The 22,092-nt window shown below is 40.5% G+C and overlaps 2 protein-coding genes across 3 annotated transcripts; both read left to right on the top strand.

Moving 5' to 3' along the window:
* The first annotated feature begins 476 nt into the window (after positions 1-476).
* On the top strand, positions 477-12,926 carry LOC110533957 (FUN14 domain-containing protein 1A). Its single transcript, XM_021618554.3, has 5 exons — positions 477-623; positions 4,339-4,489; positions 4,613-4,688; positions 10,595-10,723; positions 10,928-12,926. Exons 1-5 carry the CDS (start codon positions 605-607, stop codon positions 11,003-11,005), a joined length of 453 nt encoding a protein of 150 aa, XP_021474229.1. The 5' UTR covers positions 477-604; the 3' UTR covers positions 11,006-12,926.
* Positions 12,927-13,568: 642 nt separating this feature from the next.
* Positions 13,569-21,807, top strand: LOC110533956 (lys-63-specific deubiquitinase BRCC36). 2 transcript variants are annotated; one of them, XM_090186711.1, is made up of 8 exons: positions 13,569-14,039; positions 18,190-18,310; positions 18,481-18,567; positions 18,678-18,766; positions 18,858-18,913; positions 19,103-19,234; positions 20,196-20,239; positions 20,380-21,807. In XM_090186711.1, exons 1-8 carry the CDS (start codon positions 13,935-13,937, stop codon positions 20,526-20,528), a joined length of 783 nt encoding a protein of 260 aa, XP_090042837.1. In that variant the 5' UTR covers positions 13,569-13,934; the 3' UTR covers positions 20,529-21,807. The 2 variants fall into 2 exon arrangements, with proteins under 2 accessions (XP_090042837.1, XP_090042838.1); XM_090186712.1 differs by lacking the exon at positions 13,569-14,039 and adding an exon at positions 14,278-14,433.
* Positions 21,808-22,092: the final 285 nt, after the last annotated feature.

Below are 22,092 nucleotides of genomic sequence, written 5' to 3'. Positions count from 1 at the left end.
TGGTAAGAATAATGCCCCTCTTCCCACAGGTGATATTACTACCTCTGAGGGTTTAGAGCTTGAGCACCTCATACAAGTACTTGGGAGTATGGCTAGACGGTGCACTGTCCTCTCAGCACATAAACTCAGCAGAGAACCTTGCTCTCCATTCAGCTCCACTCTAATCTTGAGGGGCGCTACTTTAAAATTAAAATCCTTACATTGCTAGACCGCAAGATAGGACAATGATAGAGATTCCGTGCTTGATGTTAAATTGCGGTCTCAGTTGCTCCTATTTCAAAATGATTTGGAGCACAGTTGAAAAGTTAACACACTATATACAATGGATTGATTAGAAAAATAAAATCAGTACTTTCCAATGCGTGAGATATAAGAGGTGGGCGTGTGAAGAAAGTCAATATGTGTAGTGCTAGGGCAAAAAACAAAACGTACACCCAGGGGCCCACGACCGAGTTTGGGAAACCCTCAATTGAGCTATGGTCTAATGAACACCAGAAAGGTAGGATGTGTGTAAAGGCCCTATTCATCGAAATGGTACGGGCCAATTTTGTGAAACACGTGACATGTCGGATGGGCTGGGTTACAACCAAATGTATTGAGAAACATGGCCGAAAAGAATAAAGGTGAGAAACAAGTTAGCAATATCAATATTTTAAATATATTGCCATCGCTACCTATTTCACAAAATGTAGTCTTTAATCTGAGTAAAGAGGTAAAATATCATCAAACAAATGCAGTTACGCTAATGCACATGAACACGGTTGTCCTTCGGAAGGTTAGCTAGCTAAGGTAGAATGTGTAACGTTTTATGCTAACAATCGCAGTTAGCTAGCAAACGGATAGTCGAAATGCGGACCAGCGTCCTTCGTTTGTTAGTCCCCACGCCTGCTATTCAGGGTGGGAGTGCTACGTATTTTGTCAAATGAGATGCTTACTAACTCCATGTTGCTAGCTAGGTTCCAGTGCCCTGGGTGTGTTGGTTGGTAGCTAGCTTTGGTAGGCTAACTACTGAACTAGCTAGCTACAACATTTTACATACTACGACAAACATTGGGCTAGTTCAATCACATCGAAAATGTATTACTCCTTAGCTGTTATGACATTACAGTATGTCTGACTGTTTACTGACAACTGCGGAGGTCTCATATGGGGGGCTAGTGTGAAGGAAGGCCATGTTATAGGACCCCGCCTACTTGTTTTACACTGAACCAAAATATTAACGAAACATGCAACAATTTCAAAGATTTGACTGAGTTACAGTTAATAAGAAATCAGTCAATTGAAATAAATAAATTAGGCCCTGATCTATGGATTTCATATTACTGGGAATACAGATATGCAAATGTTGGTCACAGATACTTAATTAAAAAAAAAAAAGATTAAGGTAGGGGCATCGATCAGAAAACCAGTCAGTATCAAGTGTGACCACAATTTGCCTCATGCAGGGTGACATCTCCTTCGCTTAGAGATGATCAGGCTGTTAATTGTGGCCTGTGGAATGGTGTCCCACTCCCCTTCAATGGCTGAGCGAGGTTGCTGGATATTGGGGGGAACTGGAACACGCTGTGGTACGCGTCTAACCAGAGCATCTCAAACATGCTCAATGGGTGACATGTATGCAGGCCATTAAAACCTGTCATTTCCAGCTTCCAGGAATTGTGTACAGATCCTTGTGACATGGGGTGATGGCGGTGGATGAATGGCACGACAATAGGCCTCAGGATCTCGTCACTGTATTTCTGCATTCAAATTGCCATTGGTTTAAAATGCAATTTGTGTTCGTTGTCAGTAATTTATGCCTGCCAATACCATGACCCTACTGCTACCATTGGGCACTCCGGTCACAATGTTGACATCAGCAAACCACTCACCCACACAACACCAAACATCTGCCTGGTATAGTTGAAACTGGGATTAATTTGTGAAGAGCACACTTCTCCAGCGTGATAGTGGCCATCGAAGGTGAGAATATGTGCTTCACTGAGATGGTTTGTGCAGAAATTCTTTGGTTGTGCAAACCCAGTTTAATCAGCTGTCCGGGTGGCTGGTCTCAGACCATCCCGTAGGTGAAGAAGCCTGATGTTTAAGCCCTGGGCTGGTGTGGTTGCAAGTGGTCTGCAGTTGAGAGGCTGGTTGGACGTACTGCAAAAAAAATAAAAATTGTTGGAGGTGGCTTATGGTATAGAAATGAATGTTAAATTCTCTGGCAACAGCTCTGGTGGACATTCCTGCTGTCAGCATGCCAATTGCATGCTCCATCAAAACTTGAGACATTTGTGGTGTTCTGACGACAACTGCACATTTTAGTGGTCTTTTATTGTCCCCAGCACAAGGTAATCATGTTTAATCAGCTTCTTGACATGCCACACCTGTCAGGGGGATGGATTATCTTGGGCAAAGGAGACATGCTCACTAACAGGGATGTAAACAAATTTTGTGCACAAAATTTGAGAGAAATAAGCTTTCTGTGCGTATGGAACAGCTTGTGGATCTTTTATTTCAGCTCATGAAACATGGGACCAACACTTTACATGTTGCATTTTTTAATATTTTTTGTTCAGTGTATTTGTAGAATCTTCTAGTATCACTGATAATGCCAAGGAGGGGGGAAAAGGGATACTATTTGAAACTATTAACAGGACAATTCCATAAAACTGAATGAAAGGGTTACACTGTTTTGCAGGATATGTCAAAGATTTGGTGTCTGCCAGGCCAGTGTGTGTGTTCTTGACCCAGACAAAGCTGGGTCAAGCATTAGCTCTACTGAGCTAATCACAAGTCCGTCTGACTGAATGAGAAATCGATACCCATTAGATGTCTTTGGGCTGGTCTATTTTAGGCTTGTACTTAATGCAGCTTTTCCCATTCTTGGTCCTCTAGGCCCCAAGAGGAGCATGTTTTTTTTTTTTTTTTTTGAACTCAACATAGCGGCTTCTAATGTTAATTTTTATTTTATTTTCTTATTTTATCTATTCTGGTCTATTAGATGTCTTTGGGCTGGTCTATTTTAGGCTTGTACTTAATGCAGCTTTTCCCATTCTTGGTCTTCTAGGCCCCAAGAGGAGCATGTTTTTTTTGTTGTTTTTTTTAACAACATAGCGGCTTCAAATTTTTATTTTTATTTTATTTTCTTATTTTACCCCTTTTTCTCCCCAATTTCGTGGTATCCAATTGTTTTAGTAGCTACTATCTTGTCTCATCGCTACAACTCCCGTACGGGCTCGGGAGAGACGAAGGTTGCGTCCTCCAATACACAACCCAACCAAGCCGCACTCCTTCTTAACACAGCGCCATCCAACCCGGAAGCCAGCCGCACCAATGTGTCGGAGGAAACACTGTGCACCTGGCAACCTTGGTTAGCGCGCACTGCGCCCGGCCTGCCACAGGAGTCGCTGGTGCGCGATGAGACAAGGATTTCCCTACCGGCCTAACCCGGACGCTAGGCCAATTGTGCGTCGCCCCACGGACCTCCCGGTCGCGGCCGGTTACGACAGAGCCTGGGCGCGAACCCAGAGTCTCTGGTGGCGCAGCTGGCGCTGCAGTACAGCACCCTTAACCAGAGCGTCACCCGGGAGGCCCCAAATGATCAAAGTTTGACGAGTAGTTGATAATTTGAATCAGCTAGGTCAAAAACCAAAACCAAAAATATACCAATTCCATGGCACATGGTTCATGAACTGATACACAAAACAACGCTGGATTCAAAACTTAGTTTTTCATTTAAAATGATTATACAAAATTCTTGCAACCAATAGAATGCTCAGCAGATTTTGCTGCAACTAGACAGAATCATTACATCACTTGTTTTGGTACTGCTCGTATGTAGCTTGTTTTTGAATAATTGCAACCTGGAGCTAACTCTGTAAATAGCACTGCTGGGTGATTTGAAAAGTCAGTAAATCGAAAAAGAATATAATACTCTTATCAAACATTTCCTTCTTTAATTTGCAATCTGTAGACTATGTCAATAGAAAGGTTCAGAACTTTGGTGAAATAGCACAGTTAAATGTATATAGCAAATGGAAATCGAAACTGGATGGTGGGACTAAAAATAACAAAAGATAACTAATATAAAATATAATGTCTGTAAAATATAATGTCTGTAAAATGTATGTATAAGCTGGGAGTATATGTGGGGATTGGAAATTATGCAGATCTACCCCCTAAAACAACCACCTAACTTAACTGTCTGGCATCCGGCGTGGCGTAAGATACACAATGCACACATTATTTCTACTGTTGAGGCCATCCAACATGCATTTCAGTGTCTTTCAAGGTCATGTGAGCCAAGGACGATTAAGCGTATGACACATTTTTAATTATGACTTGTTCTTCTAGATAAGAGTGAGGAGACCTTTGAAGTCATGGACGTAGTAGAGTATGCCAAGAAACAGAGATGGTGGAACAAAATATTTGGCGAGAACTCTGGGCCCGTAGCAGAGAAGTATAATGTTGCCACCCAGCTTGCCATTGGTGGAGTGTCTGGCTGGTGAGTCGATCAGTCCTGAATGTGTTAATATTAAACAGAACTAAGCCATGAGAATCTGGTAGTGCAATTTAACCAGTTAAATTACTTGGCAGTTCTCTGTTTGACTGCTGTGTTTCCTCTTAGGTGTGCAGGGTATTTGTTCCAGAAAGTTGGGAAGCTGGCAGCTTCGGCAGTGGGTGGAGGCTTCTTTTTCCTTCAGGTAGGATTCGACTTCTTTACATCAATTTATTTTCTTGTTTTGATAATCCTTAGTTCTAAATGACACCTGACCAATTTATTGAGCCACATTTAACACAGATTCTGACACTCATGTTTCATTAGGACACATGGAGGTGTGTTATGACCATAGACTATGGCCGTGTCCGAAATCTGGCTTGCCTACTACTTATTTAAACTGCATACTGTGTACTAATCATACTACATACTATTTAGAATGTACTGTTTAGAAAAATAAAAAGCAGTAAGTAGCTAATATTAGCACACTAGGCTCAACCTACTGAGAATGCAACATCTAATGCACAGTTGCAGTGATTCCTACCATTCGTTAATTTTGGTACAGCGCTTCCCCTTAGCTGTTTATCAGCTGTTGTCAAACTCACACACAGGTTTGACAACACACTCAAAGACGAATCTCTGGCCTCCTGAGGGGCACAGCATTCTAAAGCACTGCATCGCTATAGACCTGGTTCGATCCCAGGCTGTGTAACAGCCGGCCATGACCGGGATACCCATGAGGTGGCGCACAATTGGCCCAGCATCGTCCGGGTTAGGGGAGGAATTGACCGGCTGGGATTTCCTTGTCCCATCGTGCTCTAGCGACTCTTTGTGTCGGCCGGGCGCCTGCAAGCACCCTTCGGTCGCCAGCTGTACAGTGTTTACTCCGACACATTGGTGCGGTTGGCTTCTGGGTTAAGCGAGCAGTGTGTCAAAAAGCAGTGCGGCTTGGCAGGATCGTGTTTCGGAGGACACATGGCTCTCGACATTTGCCTCTCCCGAGTCCTTAGGGGAGTTGCAGCGATGGGACAAGCCTGTAACTACCAATTTGGATATCACGAAAAAGGGGTAAAAGTACAAGAAACGGAATAACAAAAATACTATTCTCTTCCTCAAGTGTACAGTGAATTCTACTAGATGAAAATACAAAATGAGTATGACATCCTGGCATTTAAAGCATCCAACATTTTAGAATGTCACAAACGACTGTGGACAATTATGGAATGTAATACATGGAAGATATCAATAGCCCTTTGTATGGAACATATGGGATGACAAATACACTGATAGAAATTAGTTTGCTCTAATTATTTCTCGAATGTTTGTTATTCTCAATGCAACCCTTGCCTAAGTACTTAGCATTAGGAAAGTGTAAAATGTGCTGTCAAAAGCTTTAATAGTATTTTTCACTGTTAAAATGCAATATTTTGTTACAAGCAAAATGTATAATTCTGGGAGAAGTAATAAAGTGAATTGTCTTTTAGAATGATTTTGTTTGTTAGGGCTTTGTGTGCGTGAGCATTGCAAAATAAATCTACACATGCCAATAATTTCATCCAAACTGCTTGCGCGCGTCAACGAGCATCTGCGTAGCCAGGCACTAAAACAGAACTTGGTTCTATTTTTGATGCTTGACGCGCTGCAAGTCCCGCCTCTCCAATCTCCTCATTGGTTTTTAGGAACATATACTAGAGGTCAACCGATTATGATTTTTCAACGCCGATACTGATTATTGGAGGACCAACAAAAGCCAATACCGATTAATCGGACGATTTTAAAATAAAATAATAATAAAATAAAATAAAAAATACAAAACATTTAAAATTACATTTATTTTTTAGATATATTTGTAATAATAACAATTACAACAATACTGAATGAACACTTATTCTAACTTAATATAATACATCAATTAAATCAATTTAGCCTCAAATAAATAATGGGAACATGTTCAATTTTGGTTTAATAATGCAAAAACACTGTTGGAGAAGAAAGTAAAAGTGCAATATGTGCTAACGTTTAAGTTCCTTGCTCAGAACATGAGAACATATGAAAGCTGGTGGTACCTTTTAACATGAGTCTTCAATATTCCCAGACATTTTAGGTTGTAGTTATTATAGGAATTATAGGACTATTTCTCGCTCTATATACCTTTGACTATTGGATGTTTTTATAGGCACTATAGTATTGCCAGCCTAATCTCGGGAGTTGATAGTCATAAACAGCGCTGTGCTTCAAGCATTGCTAAGAGCTGCTGGCAAACACAGGAAAGTGCTGTTGGAATGAATGCTTACGAGCCTGCTGCTGCCTACTACCGCTCAGACTGCTCTATCAAATATCAAATCATAGACTTAATTATAATATAATAAACACACAGAAATACGGGTCTTGGGTCATTAATATGGTCAAATTCGGAAACTATCATTTCGAAAACAAAAAGTTTATTATTTCAGTGAAATACGGAACCGTTCCGTATTTTATCAAACGGCTGGCATACATAAATCTAAATACTGCTGTTACATTGCACAACCTTCAATGTTGTCATCATTACGTAAAATTCTGGCAAATTAATTATGGTCTTTGTTAGGTAGAAATGATTTTCACACAGTTCGCAATAAGCCAGCCAGGCGGCCCAAACTGCTGCATATACCCTGACTCTGCTTGCACAGAACGCAAGAGAAGTGACACAATTTCCCTAGTTAATATTACCTGCTAACATGAATTTATTTTAACTAAATACACAACTTTTGACTGGCACACACACACAATGTATGCATGGGGAAAAAGAACAGCATACACACCGTTAAGTGACATCTACAAAATAACTTGAGGTTATCAGTGTGGGTTAATCAAACATCTCATTTTTACTGCAGGTTTTAAAAAATATACTTGTGTATTGATTTTAAGAAAGGCATTGTTTATGGTTAGGTTCATTGGTGCAACTGTCACCGCTTTTTTCACAAATGTGCTTGTTAAATCATCACCCGTTTGGCGAAGAATGCTGTGATTTGATGATAAATTAACAGGCACCGCATTGATTATTTGCATCGCTGGACAAGCTAGTTAAACTAGTAATATCATCAACCATGTGTAGTTAACTAGTGATTATGTTAGGATTGATTGTTTTTTCTAAGTTTAATGCTAGCTAGCAACTTACCTTGGCTCATTGCTGCACTCGCGTAACAGGTGGTCAGCCTGCCACGCAGTCTCCTTGTGGAGTGCAATGTAATCGGCCATAATCGGTTACCGATTGTTATGAAAACTTGAAATCGGCCGATTAATCGGTCGACCTCTAGCATATACCCAGGTGGGTGATTGAACGCTGAACTGTGGTCCACACTCCAGTCCAGTTGGTGATGGTAATGCACCTTAAAGTTGGTTTTCAACCGACATATAAAGTTCAAAGAAGATGAAGACAAAAGAAGACTGAAGGAGGAAAGATTACAAGAATCTGTGGCTTAATTGCCGGAGTAGAGGACCTTGTGTATTTCAGATAAAATAACAGCCCACTGTTTATATCCCTGAACAAATGATCTAGCTAGCTAGCTAAATGGCCATGAATGTTTCATGTGTTTCGACCTGTCCCCAAATTAATATAGGAGGTTGAGTTTGTTTTGATATTTCAACCTGCGTGTCCTCATCGTGTCTGGTGTGGAAGGACAAAATGAACATGCACGCGGACACACCTGGTCTAGTCAACATTGCATTTATGCCTTGTATCATATACATGTTTTGGAATATTTGTTATCTGTATTTTTTTTCTTGTTATTTTCATTGTCATTTAGGTCATTATTGTGGAGTCACTACAATGTTGTTGATCCATCCTCAGTTTTCTCCCATCGTTAATCAGTTTCCTTACTGTCCTGCAGCTCAGTTCAGAAGGACGACTCCATCTTTGTGTCTGGGTGGTTTTAATACATCATCCACATCATAATGATTAACTTGACCATGCTTAAAGATATAGTAAATGTTTGATTTAAAGATGTAACCGATATACCAATCACTGAGGCTGTTGAAAAGCTCCCTGGTCTTTGTAGTTGAATCTGTGCTTGAAATTCAATACTTGACTGAGGGACCTCACAGATGTACAGTGCCTTGCGAAAGTATTCGGCCCCCTTGAACTTTGCGACCTTTTGCCACATTTCAGGCTTCAAACATAAAGATATAAAACTGTATTTTTTTGTGAAGAATCAACAACAAGTGGGACACAATCATGAAGTGGAACGACATTTATTGGATATTTCAAACTTTTTTAACAAATCAAAAACTGAAAAATTGGGCGTGCAAAATTATTCAGCCCCCTTAAGTTAATACTTTGAAGCGCCATCTTTTGCTGCGATTACAGCTGTAAGTCGCTTGGTGTATGTCTATCAGTTTTGCACATCGAGAGACTGACATTTTTTCCCATTCTTCCTTGCAAAACAGCTCGAGCTCAGTGAGGTTGGATGGAGAGCATTTGTGAACAGCAGTTTTCAGTTCTTTCCACAGATTCTCGATTGGATTCAGGTCTGGACTTTGACTTGGCCATTCTAACACCTGGATATGTTTATTTTTGAACCATTCCATTGTAGATTTTGCTTTATGTTTTGGATCATTGTCTTGTTGGAAGACAAATCTCCGTCCCAGTCTCAGGTCTTTTGCAGACTCCATCAGGTTTTCTTCCAGAATGGTCCTGTATTTGGCTCCATCCATCTTCCCATCAATTTTAACCATCTTCCCTGTCCCTGCTGAAGAAAAGCAGGCCCAAACCATGATGCTGCCACCACCATGTTTGACAGTGGGGATGGTGTGTTCAGCTGTGTTGCTTTTACGCCAAACATAACGTTTTGCATTGTTGCCAAAAAGTTCAATTTTGGTTTCATCTGACCAGAGCACCTTCTTCCACATGTCTGGTGTGTCTCCCAGGTGGCTTGTGGCAAACTTTAAACGACACTTTTTATGGATATCTTTAAGAAATGGCTTTCTTCTTGCCACTCTTCCATAAAGGCCAGATTTGTGCAATATACGACTGATTGCTGTCCTATGGACAGAGTCTCCCACCTCAGCTGTAGATCTCTGCAGTTCATCCAGAGTGATCATGGGCCTCTTGGCTGCATCTCTGATCAGTCTTCTCCTTGTATGAGCTGAAAGTTTAGAGGGACGGCCAGGTCTTGGTAGATTTGCAGTGGTCTGATACTCCTTCCATTTCAATATTATCGCTTGCACAGTGCTCCTTGGGATGTTTAAAGCTTGGGAAATCTTTTTGTATCCAAATCCGGCTTTAAACTTCTTCACAACAGTATCTCGGACCTGCCTGGTGTGTTCCTTGTTCTTCATGATGCTCTCCGCGCTTTTAACGGACCTCTGAGACTATCACAGTGCAGGTGCATTTATACGGAGACTTGATTACACACAGGTGGATTGTATTTATCATCATTAGTCATTTAGGTCAACATTGGATCATTCAGAGATCCTCACTGAACTTCTGGAGAGAGTTTGCTGCACTGAAAGTAAAGGGGCTGAATAATTTTGCACGCCCAATTTTTCAGTTTTTGATTTGTTAAAAAAGTTTGAAATATCCAATAAATGGCGTTCCACTTCATGATTGTGTCCCACTTGTTGTTGATTCTTCACAAAATAATACAGTTTTATATCTTTATGTTTGAAGCCTTAAATGTGGCAAACGGTCGCAAAGTTCAAGGGGGCCGAATACTTTCGCAAGGCACTGTATGTATGTATGTATGTATTGGGGACAGAGGAAGGGGTAGTCATTCAAACGTCATCATCCCCTATTATTTCTCAGAGTCCATATAACTTTTGTGATTAGTTAAGCCAAATGTGACTTCTGAACTAATTTAGGCTTGCCTAAACAAAGGGGTGAATACTTATGGAACAAATTCATTTTTTAATTTGTAAACATTTGTAGAATTTTCTTTTCACTTTGACATTATGGCATATTTTGTGTAGATCAATGACAAAAAAAATACAATAATCTTTCAATCCCACTTTGTAATGCAACAAAATTGGAAAAAAGTTCACGGAGTGCATACTTTATATAGGCACTGCATCTCTATGTTTATGATGACCAAGTCACATTGCCATTATTGGTGGGTGTGATTCATTTCCTTCTAGATTGCCAATCACACAGGATACATCAAAGTGGACTGGAAGAGGGTGGAGCGTGATGTAAACAATGCCAAGAAGCAGCTGAAGTTGAATACAGAAAAGCCCACTAAGGAAGTCAGGACAAAAGTGGATGAGGTAAGGGGTTATCATGGTCTATTACAAAATGGTGGATGTTTCTTCTCTGATTCATGTTTTAATATGCTCAGGACTAAAATGATTTTGAAGTCATCTATACCTTTTTTTTTACTCCAGAGTATAAAAGAGAACAATGTTAAAGAACAATACTCTGCAAAACTTTACCATCGATTTAAAGGTGCTTTATCTTTTTTGTCTTACCAGGTGCAGACATTTGTGAAGAAGAATATTATCCTCACAGGAGGTTTTGCTGGGGGATTTCTGCTGGGCTTGGCCTCTTAAGAGCCTCTCATTTCGGTCTTTACTTAATATTTTTTGTCTCATACAAGGCTGAAAACAGCTTAAACCTAAGCAGCTATCTAGATATGTAAGTAGACTCCATTGATATCATATGTCAAGCAAATTCATAGGCTTGGTGGGTTTTTGGGCATGTGTCAATTTGAAAACAGCCTTTTAGATACTATGTCTGTGGTTAAAGTTTATGCATGGTCTATGCACATATGGCAGGAGCATTGGCTTTAGTTTTTCTATGGGTTGTTTTGGTATGGTACTTATTTGAGAGATTGTTCAGATCCACTTCAATAGTTTTATCTGTATGCATTCAGATGGAACTCAGGGTTCTCCCCAGGAATTTTTTAAAACAAGGTGTTTCTGCTGAGTATGGCTGGGGGGTGGCCCGGAGGGGTGTAGTGCCCCCCTTTGGACTCAGTTTATTTATTTATTTATGACGCACCTCTAACTGCCATTTCCTGCAATCTAGAGAAAAAATGGCCTATGATACATAGTGGAGCAGCGCCTCTTACATTCTTTGGGGAGAACCCTAGAACTGGAGCAAAGCCCTTTAACGTGTTTTGTAACATCCTTCATTTTCTAAGTTAAGATCAACAAGGTTGTTATGTGTTTAAATGTTACTTCAAACCGAAGGGTTTGAGTTAAAAGCATGTACATGTATGAGTAAATATTGTATGACAGGACTAGGCCACAGTAACGCAGGTTTGAATGGTATTTGAAGTTATATTCTTACCTGAAAATCAGTGACATTTCAAAGTATAACTCAAAGAAAATCATGGGTGCATATTAACCGTCCCCAATAGTATTGACTTATTTACCAGTGCAGGAGGTTGCGTGTGAAGTATTTATTTGAGACCAAGGAGTGAGACGGCAAGACTGGACATATGATTTGGCTTTCTAATTCCCTCCTTAAGAGTGAGGCGTGTCGTGTGTAAGTACAGGCTGTGCGCATTATCAAAAACTAGGGTGTATTCATTATTTGGATTCTGTTGTAAAATGTAGTGCAACGGAACCTGTTTACTCCAAACGGAAAATGTTTTGCAGTGAAAACAAGTTTGTTCTTTCTGAAAAATTCAGGTAGGTTCTGTTTGCTTCCTCGTAAATGTTTTTTTGTTGCAGAGCTTTTTGCAATAGACCAAACATTTTACAATAATCAGGCTAATGAATACACCCTTGCCTAGCTTCTGTTTCACAAACAACTATGGACAATTATGAATGTAATACATGGAAGATATCAATAGCCATTTGTATGGAACATATGGGATGACAAATACACTGATAGAAATTAGTTTCCTCTAATTATTTCTCCAATGTTTGTTATTCTCAATGCAACCCTTGCCTAAGTACTTAGCATTAGAAAAGTGTAAAATGTGCTGTCAAAAGCTTTAATAGTATTTTTCACTGTTAAAATGCAATATTTTGTTACAAGCAAAATGTATCATTCTGGGAGAAGTAATCAAGTGAATTGTCTTTTAGAATGATTTTGTTTGAGTTTTACTGACTGCGTCCTCCTAGGATAATTGACTGTCAATATAAACAACTCTATTACATTACAACACGGATGGGCAACTCCAGTCCTCGGGGCCTGAGTGGTGTCACACATTTACCCCGGCTAACACAACTGTGACACCAATCAACTAATCATGATCTTCAGTTAAAAATGTAATTAGTTTAATCAGCTGTGTTTGCGAGGAATGGGTTAAGTGTGTCAGCACTCCGGCCTCCAAAGACGGGTGTTGCCAATCCCTGCATTAGAAGCATTGTCATTATATTCTACAGTTTCAAGTGTCCGCAATCATGTCAGGATGCAGTGGGGCATTTAGGCTCTGTTGACTTCTGTTCCCTCACAAACCCTAAACTGTGGCACACTCCATATATAAACTCCCAGTAAATTATTGGGTATTTACCAACATTTTGCCATCACTGTGCTTTTGTCAGGCTAATGTCATGAATACTTGAACCAGGTTATGTAGACAGTGCAATTAGTGTAACCAATGACAATAGTGAGGGGTGTGTCATAATGATTAAGTTAATTAGTGAAACTATTCAACAGTTTATGGCATATTAAATATTAGGCTATTATCATATAGAAACAATGTAATATTGTGCATAATATTAGCATCAACATACATTGTTTTATATTTGATATGTTACATGTAGTCTTTTGGTTCAACCTTAATGCATAATAAGCATCATCAATAGTGGGAACATATTAGGTGTACGCTAATAAGCTGTAGAAAGAATATACATTTGAGACTTGTTCATATGCAAACCCTGAGCAGCAGACTTCTCACCTGCATGCGCACAGCACATATGCATAGCTCTTATCACATCACCGCACCTGCTCTCTCTGTACTTGTTTGCCTGGAAGAAAAACACAGTGGGCCAAGTTAATGTAATAGTGCAGTGTCCGATAAGGGCCATTTTTGGCCATAATTAATTACGTGGACAAATATTATGACCCATTAACCACCAGTATATATTACAATTATAGATGTTAAACTCATGATTTTATACCTGTTCTTCAAGACTTACACAATATTTGCTGCAAACGTCTCCGGAATCCCGGGTGCTTACTCAAATGTCGTCCGACTGGATTGGCTGCGCTACGGACTTTGCTGATTAAATTGCAGAATAATAATTATTATTTTGTTTGTCTATAAATGTATTGTTTTTGTGGATAACACACGACTATAAAAAAAGTGTATGCTTTTGAGCGCTAAGTGGTAATAGTTTGTTACACTAATGTAGGTAGGACCACAGACTTTACCAGCCTCCTTGCAACAACGGAATATTGTTTCTGTAACAAGTTTTGATAGAAAAGTCGCTGACAAGCTAGCTTTAGCTTGTGAAGTTTGAGAGAGCTTGTAGTAATTTATCCTATTTTTTTTAGAGAACAAGACCGTTATAGTACTATAACATGGCAGTGAGCGCAGTTCACCTCGAATCAGATGCTTTTTTGGTTTGCATGAATCATGCATTAAGTACCGAGAAGGAGGAAGTAATGGGACTGTGCATCGGGGAGGTAACGTTTGCAAGCTAGCTATTTAGCTAAATCATTTGATAGCTAGCAATAACTAGCTAGCTACCAGTGGTGTGTCCAGAACATTTGAAATGGGGTGGCCAAAGTGGGGCATAGACCCAATTTAGGAGGGCAGGGCATCATATTTTAATGCAAGGTGTATTTTTTTCAATGTAATTATGATGGTTCGACATTACAGGTATAAGATGCCCATAAACTCGCGCTAACGCAAGTTAGCATTGGCCCGCCAAACTACCTCTTAACTTCCTTCATACTGGACACATACAAATGGTATCCACGCGTTCACCTGACTCTGGGGAAGTGGATAAACCTTTTTCCGAAAAACTAGCATTTGGAAAGTTTGATGTGGGGGAGAAGGTGTGGTGGAACAAGTATTGTAAGCATTGTTATGTATCTTGCTAGTTGGATCGAATTCTCCGTTAGCTGGCCAGAGAAAGGTTGAGTAACAGCCAATTTAACTGATCAAATCATTGAATTCATGGTGTGAAAATTAGCTGGCTAATAATGTCAGACAGCTAACTTAGACGAGATAACGTTAGTAACCTAACCAATTCGCTATAGTATTAACAGGTATGCGACTCCTTGCTGTTCCTCAAGTTATAACGTGTTAGTTGCTTACTGGAGCCTGGCAATCTGTGTGAAATGCTAGCTAACGAACTAACTACTATCTGTGAACTAATGTTTTCCCTCTAACGTATCTGGTACATTTTCAGAATGAGAGAATTAGGTGAAAATTAGGCGTTGCTTGTTAAACAAGTGGATTCAGGGATGAAGTGGAGCTGGGCCTGGTTTAAGCTGGATGCCACTATAGAGTTGAAAGGAACACCACACACTTTCCCTCTCTCACTTTTTAAATATAGTGCTGATAAAAAGGGGTATGGCAGGTGTACTCTCTGCCTGAAAGAGAGCCTTTGTTGGCATGCTCTGCTGGCACATTGTAGAACAGATGTCCACAGGCAGAAAGTGTATAATGTGCAGTGTAGCCCAAATATATTGCCATTGTTGTGTTGAACGTGATAGTAACACGTGTGTGAGTGGGGGGGGGGGGCTTATTTAATGTTTTACTCAGTGAATGTTATTTTTGCATACATGTAGCCTTGTGCACTTGATCAATGTCTACTATAGTGGTGACTATAATAGAGCAAAAATAGAATGCCTGTTTGTTTCATTCTATTTCTACTTTAAGTTGTTTTTTTTGCCCAGGTGCAATATTTACAGTGCCTTGCGAAAGTACTCGGCCCCATTGAACTTTGCGACCATTTGCCACATTTCAGGCTTCAAACGGAAAGATATAAAACTGTATTTTTTTTGTGAAGAATCAACAACAAGTGGGACACAATCATGAAGTGGAACGACATTTATTGGATATTTCAAACTTTTTTAACAAATCAAAAACTGAAAAATTGGGCGTGCAAAATTATTCAGCCCCTTTACTTTCAGTGCAGCAAACTCTCTCCAGAAGTTCAGTGAGGATCTCTGAATGATCCAATGTTGACCTAAATTACTAATGATGATAAATACAATCCACCTGTGTGTAATCAAGTCTCCGTATAAATGCACCTGCACTGTGATAGTCTCAGAGGTCCGTTAAAAGCGCAGAGAGCATCATGAAGAACAAGGAACACACCAGGCAGGTCCGAGATACTGTTGTGAAGAAGTTTAAAGCCGGATTTGGATACAAAAATATTTCCCAAGCTTTAAACATCCCAAGGAGCACTGTGCAAGCGATAATATTGAAATGGAAGGAGTATCAGACCACTGCAAATCTACCAAGACCTGGCCGTCCCTCTAAACATTCAGCTCATACAAGGAGAAGACTGATCAGAGATGCAGCCAAGAGGCCCATGATCACTCTGGATGAACTGCAGAGATCTACAGCTGAGGTGGGAGACTCTGTCCATAGGACAACAATCAGTCGTCTATTGCACAAATCTGGCCTTTATGGAAGAGTGGCAAGAAGAAAGCCATTTCTTAAAGATATCCATAAAAAGTGTTGTTTAAAGTTTGCCACAAGCCATCTGGGAGACACACCAAACATGTGGAAGAAGGTGCTCTGGTCAGATGAAACCAAAATTGAACTTTTTGGCAACAATGTAAGACATAACGTCTTACATTGTTTGGCGTAAAAGCAACACAGCTCATCACACTGAACACACCATCCCCACTGTCAAACATGGTGGTGGCAGCATCATGGTTTGGGCCTGCTTTTCTTCATCAGGGACAGGGAAGATGGTTAAAATTGATGGGAAGATGGATGGAGCCAAATACAGGACTATTCTGGAAGAAAACCTGATGGAGTCTGCAAAAGACCTGAGACTGGGACGGAGATTTGTCTTCCAACAAGACAATGATCCAAAACATAAAGCAAAATCTACAATGGAATGGTTCAAAAATAAACATGTCCAGGTGTTAGAATGGCCAAGTCAAAGTCCAGACCTGAATCCAATCGAGAATCTGTGGAAAGGACTGAAAACTGCTGTTCACAAATGCTCTCCATCCAACCTCACTGAGCTCGAGCTGTTTTGCAAGGAGGAATGGGAAAAAATGTCAGTCTCTCGATGTGCAAAACTGATAGAGACATACCTCAAGCGACTTACAGCTGTAATCGCAGCAAAAGGTGGCGCTACAAAGTATTAACTTAAGGGGGCTGAATAATTTTGCACGCCCAATTTTTCAGTTTTTGATTTGTTAAAAAAGTTTGAAATATCCAATAAATGTCGTTCCACTTCATGATTGTGTCCCACTTGTTGTTGATTCTTCACAAAAAAATACAGTTTTATATCTTTATGTTTGAAGCCTGAAATGTGGCAAAAGGTCGCAAAGTTCAAGGGGGCCGAATACTTTCGCAAGGCACTGTAGATGTGTGTGTGGTCACAAACATTCTATCATAAAGGCTGTCTTGGCTAACTGCAATATTAGTGTGTTGTTTTTTCTCAAGACTTGAGTGTCATTTGCTGTAAAGTCTAGGCATCAAATAAATTGCTTTCTTTACATTTTTTAGCTGTGAGTTAGGTTCACATTAACCACTTTTTATTTTACACACAGAGACTGATCATGTAGATATTCTTTTGTTGTTTAATTAGTTAAACCTGCATTTCCCCCTAGCACAGATTCTTTTTTTTGCATGTTTCGGGGCAGAAAAAAGTGTCATATTTTTGGATCCCCACCAGTTTGCATCCCTGTTCATTTTTTCCCCTGACACTATTTGAAATCCACTACTAAAGTCTTGTTACGGTGTTTGCATTCAAAGTCAGGGTTGTATATAAGGGTATTAGCATACAGCAGTAAATTCACTTGAAAGTGCCATCCAGAGTGTGAATTATACTGTGAGATTCTGGAGGTTTCTATTTTTTTTAATGGGACATCCTATGTGTGCCTGCACACATGGGCTTTATAGTAAAGATGTAATTTAACTAAAAATGTATTACATTTTTTAATGTGTCAAAAACATAATGACTGGTTGTGTTCATATCTGATTGTCATACGAATCACTCTTAAAAAAGTAGGTTACCTGTGCATGTTTTTCTACTCCAAAATAAATCTAGCATTTGAACACTGCACTGTGCACCCACCATTTGAATGGAAAGGGACATCTATTACAAACACCATACGTGTAATGACGCTAAGCCTGCAAAGTGGTGTGTATTCAAGGATGCCAAGTGAAGCCAGGCTTTTTACAATAAGGAAACAAACATGTAAAATGATTACACATTCATGTCTCTCTGTGTTTCATAATTTTCCCTCAATTCACAAGAGGCTGAATCTTATTTCACTAGAGAAAGCATCTGCGCGAGGCAAACGGCGCCCCTCTGTCTTAGTATCTGGAGCCCAGATGCTTTCTCTGTTGAGATTGACGGGTCTTTCTGTCAAAATTGTCAATATGTTCAGAGACGATCAATCAGAACTCAGAATTTCTGAGGGTGGCCAATCAGATTTCAGGGGGGACCCTGGACACGCCTCTGCTATCTACACGCATGCATATTATCTACCTTTAATGTACCCTTTGTTGTTACATTCATATTCTCAATTGGCCTATACCTCCAACTTGGTATTAGGGGCACCTGATATTGATTCTAGCTGGCTACCCTGTTAATTATTCTGCTTTCTAAAGTCACCTGGTTTGTTTACATAGGTGGACACCAACCGCATCGTCCACATTCATTCTGTTATTATTCTCCGACGCTCGGACAAGAGGAAGGATCGCGTGGAAATTTCGCCTGAGCAGCTGTCTTCAGCGGCAACCGAAGCGGAGATATCCTTTGTGCGATGTCTCATTCAATAACTTAAATCTCTGTCTTCTGGTGGTGCCTTGCAGGTCAGTGTGACATACTCCGTGACAGAGATGTCAGTGTGACAGGTAGCGGTATCATAGAATTCCTGAATTCCTTCATTTTGATCATCAATTTCCTTAGTAAGAGCTACAGGTTGGCTGAAATGACTGGACGGCCGATGCGTGTAGTTGGTTGGTACCACTCTCACCCCCACATCACTGTGTGGCCATCACATGTGGGTAAGAACCAGAGCACCCCTCCACCACATCAATGCCACACTGTTAGTTCTCAATGTCGTGGCAAACCTTTTCAGTCAGTGTGTCTGAAAATCATTCATTTTCTACAACAGATGTGAGGACACAGGCTATGTATCAAATGATGGACCAGGGCTTTGTTGGGCTGATATTCTCCTGCTTCATTGAGGATAAGAACACAAAAGTAAGGATTAATGACAGCTATTTTAAAATATATGATGTCATTTTGATTTACAAAGGGGCTTCGAACAAATTCAATAATTATTTTATCTTAGACCGGTCGAGTTCTCTACACCTGCTTCCAGTCTGTCCAAGCCCAGAAAGGCTCTGAGTAAGTATGCCCCTGTTTGGACACCACTGTTTGCGGTGAAATGAATATCCTATCCAGATGTTAGTTAAACAAAATTAAGTGTTATTAGATTTAATATTTTCTCCCTCATGACTATTAATCAGACAAAGATGTAATTGATTGTCTTTTGACACAAATACTGAATTGCATCCCTGATCTGTGTTGATAAAGGTACGAGAGAATCGAGATCCCAATTCATGTGATTCCACACGAGGCCATTGGGAAAGTGTGCCTTGAGTCAGCAGTGGAGCTTCCCAGAATCCTCTGCCAGGAAGAGCAGGACACCTACAGAAAGATTCACAGGTAGGTTGCCTCAGAAGCCCAGGGGAGCATTCAGTTTGGTTCAGAGTTGGCTACGTTGCGTGACTGTTTTTACTGAACGACATGTTTCCCCAAAACAATGTGCACTGCTCTTCAACAGCCTTTGATGATGTGTGTTTGCTCTTATTTCGTGGGTGTGTGGCGAGCTGTGGCCCGATCAATATGGGTGTGACCATTTGAAATCGCAAAACTTGTGCAGCACACCATACACAATCGCCCTCTGGGCCACCATAATCACGCCGTTATTCAACTGGTCATTCAGTACAGTACCATTTTCCGTTGAATTAACCATTATCAATACCATTCTGTCGTACTGAATGCACCCCAGGGATCTGACGTTTTGTTCGAAACCCTGGGGAAGTGTTCCTCAGGGAGATGGTAAAAAGAGGGGGAGTCGAGATGGAAGCTAGTGACGCATTGGCACTTTTCAAAGCAGTGTGATATTTCGCGTGGGTGGAGCTCTGAACGAAGGTTGTATTTCTGATAATTTGTCTGACTTGCAACACTAATGTCGCATAGGCTACTAAAACTTTGTCGAACACGGTAGTAAAAAGAGAGACAAAACAAGGAAAAGCCTCTCATGGGGGAAAATGTAATTCTACTCAGTCATTTAAATGGGAGCGTTAACAGCCAGCGCTCCCATTCAAATGCAAAATCCGGTAATAAAGTTCTCCAGACTTACAATAGTCAAGTCAACGAGATGAGATTTGGATGGATGGCCCCGCAAGACTAACTGGTAGGTAGGTACCTCTGATTTGGAGTGTGTTGAGCCCCCTCTGCAATTGCCTTTGCCACACAGAAGATATTTCCCCTTTGTCTACCATAATATGCAAAATTGTCTTGCAGCAAAGACTGGTTTCAGAAGAAAATACTATGAACTCAAGGCAGCTCATTGTGTATTGCTCATTGTTAAGAGTCATTTCACGATTTCATTTCTTTGCAGCTTAACTCAACTGGATCCGATCACGAAGATACACAATGGCTCAGGTTGGTCTCTATGTATTTGTTGATAACTGATATTTAATTGTGTCAGTATGCATATTAATATCCCCAACGATGCATCCATGTCTTGACTGCTTTCTTACTTCACTTGATGTGTGTGTGGTGTGTGTGTGTGTGCGTTTCAGTCTTCACTAAGAACCTGTGCAGCCAGATGTCTGCTGTGAGTGGTCCCCTGCTGCAGTGGCTGGAGGATCGTCTGGAGCAGAACAAACAGAACATCATTGAGCTGCAGCTAGAGAAAGAGAGACTAACTCAGGAGTTGGCAACCATGTGAGAGGGAGAGAGTTAAGAAATAGACACGTGGGCCTACCGAGTGGCGCAGCGGTCTAAAGCACTGCAGTGCTTGAGGCGTCACTACAGACCCAGGTTCAATCCCGGGCTGTGTCGCAGCCGGCCGCGACCGGGAGACCCATGAGGCGGCACACAATTGGCCCAGCGTCGTCCGGGTTAGGGGAGGGTTTGGCCGGCCGGTATGTCCCATTGCGTTCTAGCGACTCCTTGTGGTGGCCTGGGCGCAGTGCACGCTGACTTCGGTCGCCAGCTGTACTGTGTTTCCTCCGACACATTGGTGCTTCTGGGTTAAGCGAGCAGTGTGTCAAGAAGCAGTGTGGCTTGGCAGAGTCATGTTTCGGAGGACGCATGGCTCTCTCCTTACGGGAGTTGCAGCAATGGGACAAGACTATAACTACCAATTTGGATATCACGAAATTGGGGAGAAAAAGGGGTAATGTTGACATGTTCCTCATAGTGCCATAGACCTAACACGAGAGCAAGTGACTAAGTGAATCTGCTCATTGCTAACTGAATGCCACCACACACACCTTAGGGAGTGTTTTCCGGTCATCCTCTGTGTACTATTAAACACTACTGTATTTACTAGAACATGTCACTATTTCTCTTTATTTTAGTTCCTTGGCTCTGATTATTGGATGTGTTTTTCCATATTGCTGATATATTTGTATTTTGAATGGATGGTGCAATGTACTGTGAGCATGAAAGGATGTCCCGTGTGAATTGCCAATTCAGAATGTGACAACATAGTCTATCCAGGTATTTGCTTATTATAAAGTTAAAAAAAAAAAAAACGTTTTTCAATTTCTGTTGCAATATGTCATGCTTTATTTGTGCTCCAAGTTAAATCAAAGCCATCTCCTTTGACAGCTATTGGATTTTTTTGTACTTATGAATGTTTTCATAAGGTATTTCATGGAAATGTTCCAAACCATTAACTTTGTCCTCTCCTGCAGATGCAGAGTTTTGAGTCCTGAGTGAGGCATTTTGTCTGAAAACCTCAAATGTTGATTCTCATAGAAGGGCGGAGGGACAATTTGTAATGAACTATTTCATACGAGATGGGGGAGATGGGATATTGCTTTATATCCGTTTGGAAAATACAGCGTTTTTAGCTAAACGATGTCTACATGTGAATGTATGGTGTAACCATCGTAGCTTATTTAGCAGCCATTGCTTAGTCATTGTGTGCCTTGTCATGCTTGTACAGGTTCTGTTGTTTTGAGGGATTAAACAGAGTCTTTATGACTCACCATCTTAAATATTTGTGTCAGTTGACTGAAGCCATACCAGTTCCAAATCTAAGCAATGCTCAAATTGGGCGAGCAGTTTAAATAATGACAGGCTTCATCTATCATTACACCAAACACAAAAGTAAATGTTGTTTTTAGTACAGGGATAGGTCAGCATGGCACCAACAGCACATTTTGACGTTGATTGGTTAAAATAATAATAAACATTTTCAGGTGGCCTGGTTCTGTGTGTGCACTATAGAAATCATGGAAACAAATAATGTAGACAAGGTTTGAAAATATTATCTTATCATC

This window comes from Oncorhynchus mykiss, chromosome 10 (assembly GCF_057628025.1).
Source record: "Oncorhynchus mykiss isolate SJ-2025 chromosome 10, ASM5762802v1, whole genome shotgun sequence".
Lineage (NCBI taxonomy): Eukaryota > Metazoa > Chordata > Actinopteri > Salmoniformes > Salmonidae > Oncorhynchus > Oncorhynchus mykiss.
Note: the sequence above shows the minus strand (reverse complement) of the source record. Positions and strands in the feature narration are given on the sequence as shown.

Coding starts and splice junctions, on each gene's coding strand:
- LOC110533957 (XM_021618554.3), top strand. Junction 4,490..4,612: donor ATTGGTGGAGTGTCTGGCTG/GTGAGTCGATCA, acceptor GTTTCCTCTTAG/GTGTGCAGGGTATTTGTTCC. Junction 4,689..10,594: donor GAGGCTTCTTTTTCCTTCAG/GTAGGATTCGAC, acceptor ATTTCCTTCTAG/ATTGCCAATCACACAGGATA.
- LOC110533956 (XM_090186711.1), top strand. CDS start 13,935: ATGGCAGTGAGCGCAGTTCACCTCGAATCAGATGCTTTTTTGGTTTGC. Junction 14,040..18,189: donor TGGGACTGTGCATCGGGGAG/GTAACGTTTGCA, acceptor TTGTTTACATAG/GTGGACACCAACCGCATCGT. Junction 18,767..18,857: donor TTGAGGATAAGAACACAAAA/GTAAGGATTAAT, acceptor ATTTTATCTTAG/ACCGGTCGAGTTCTCTACAC.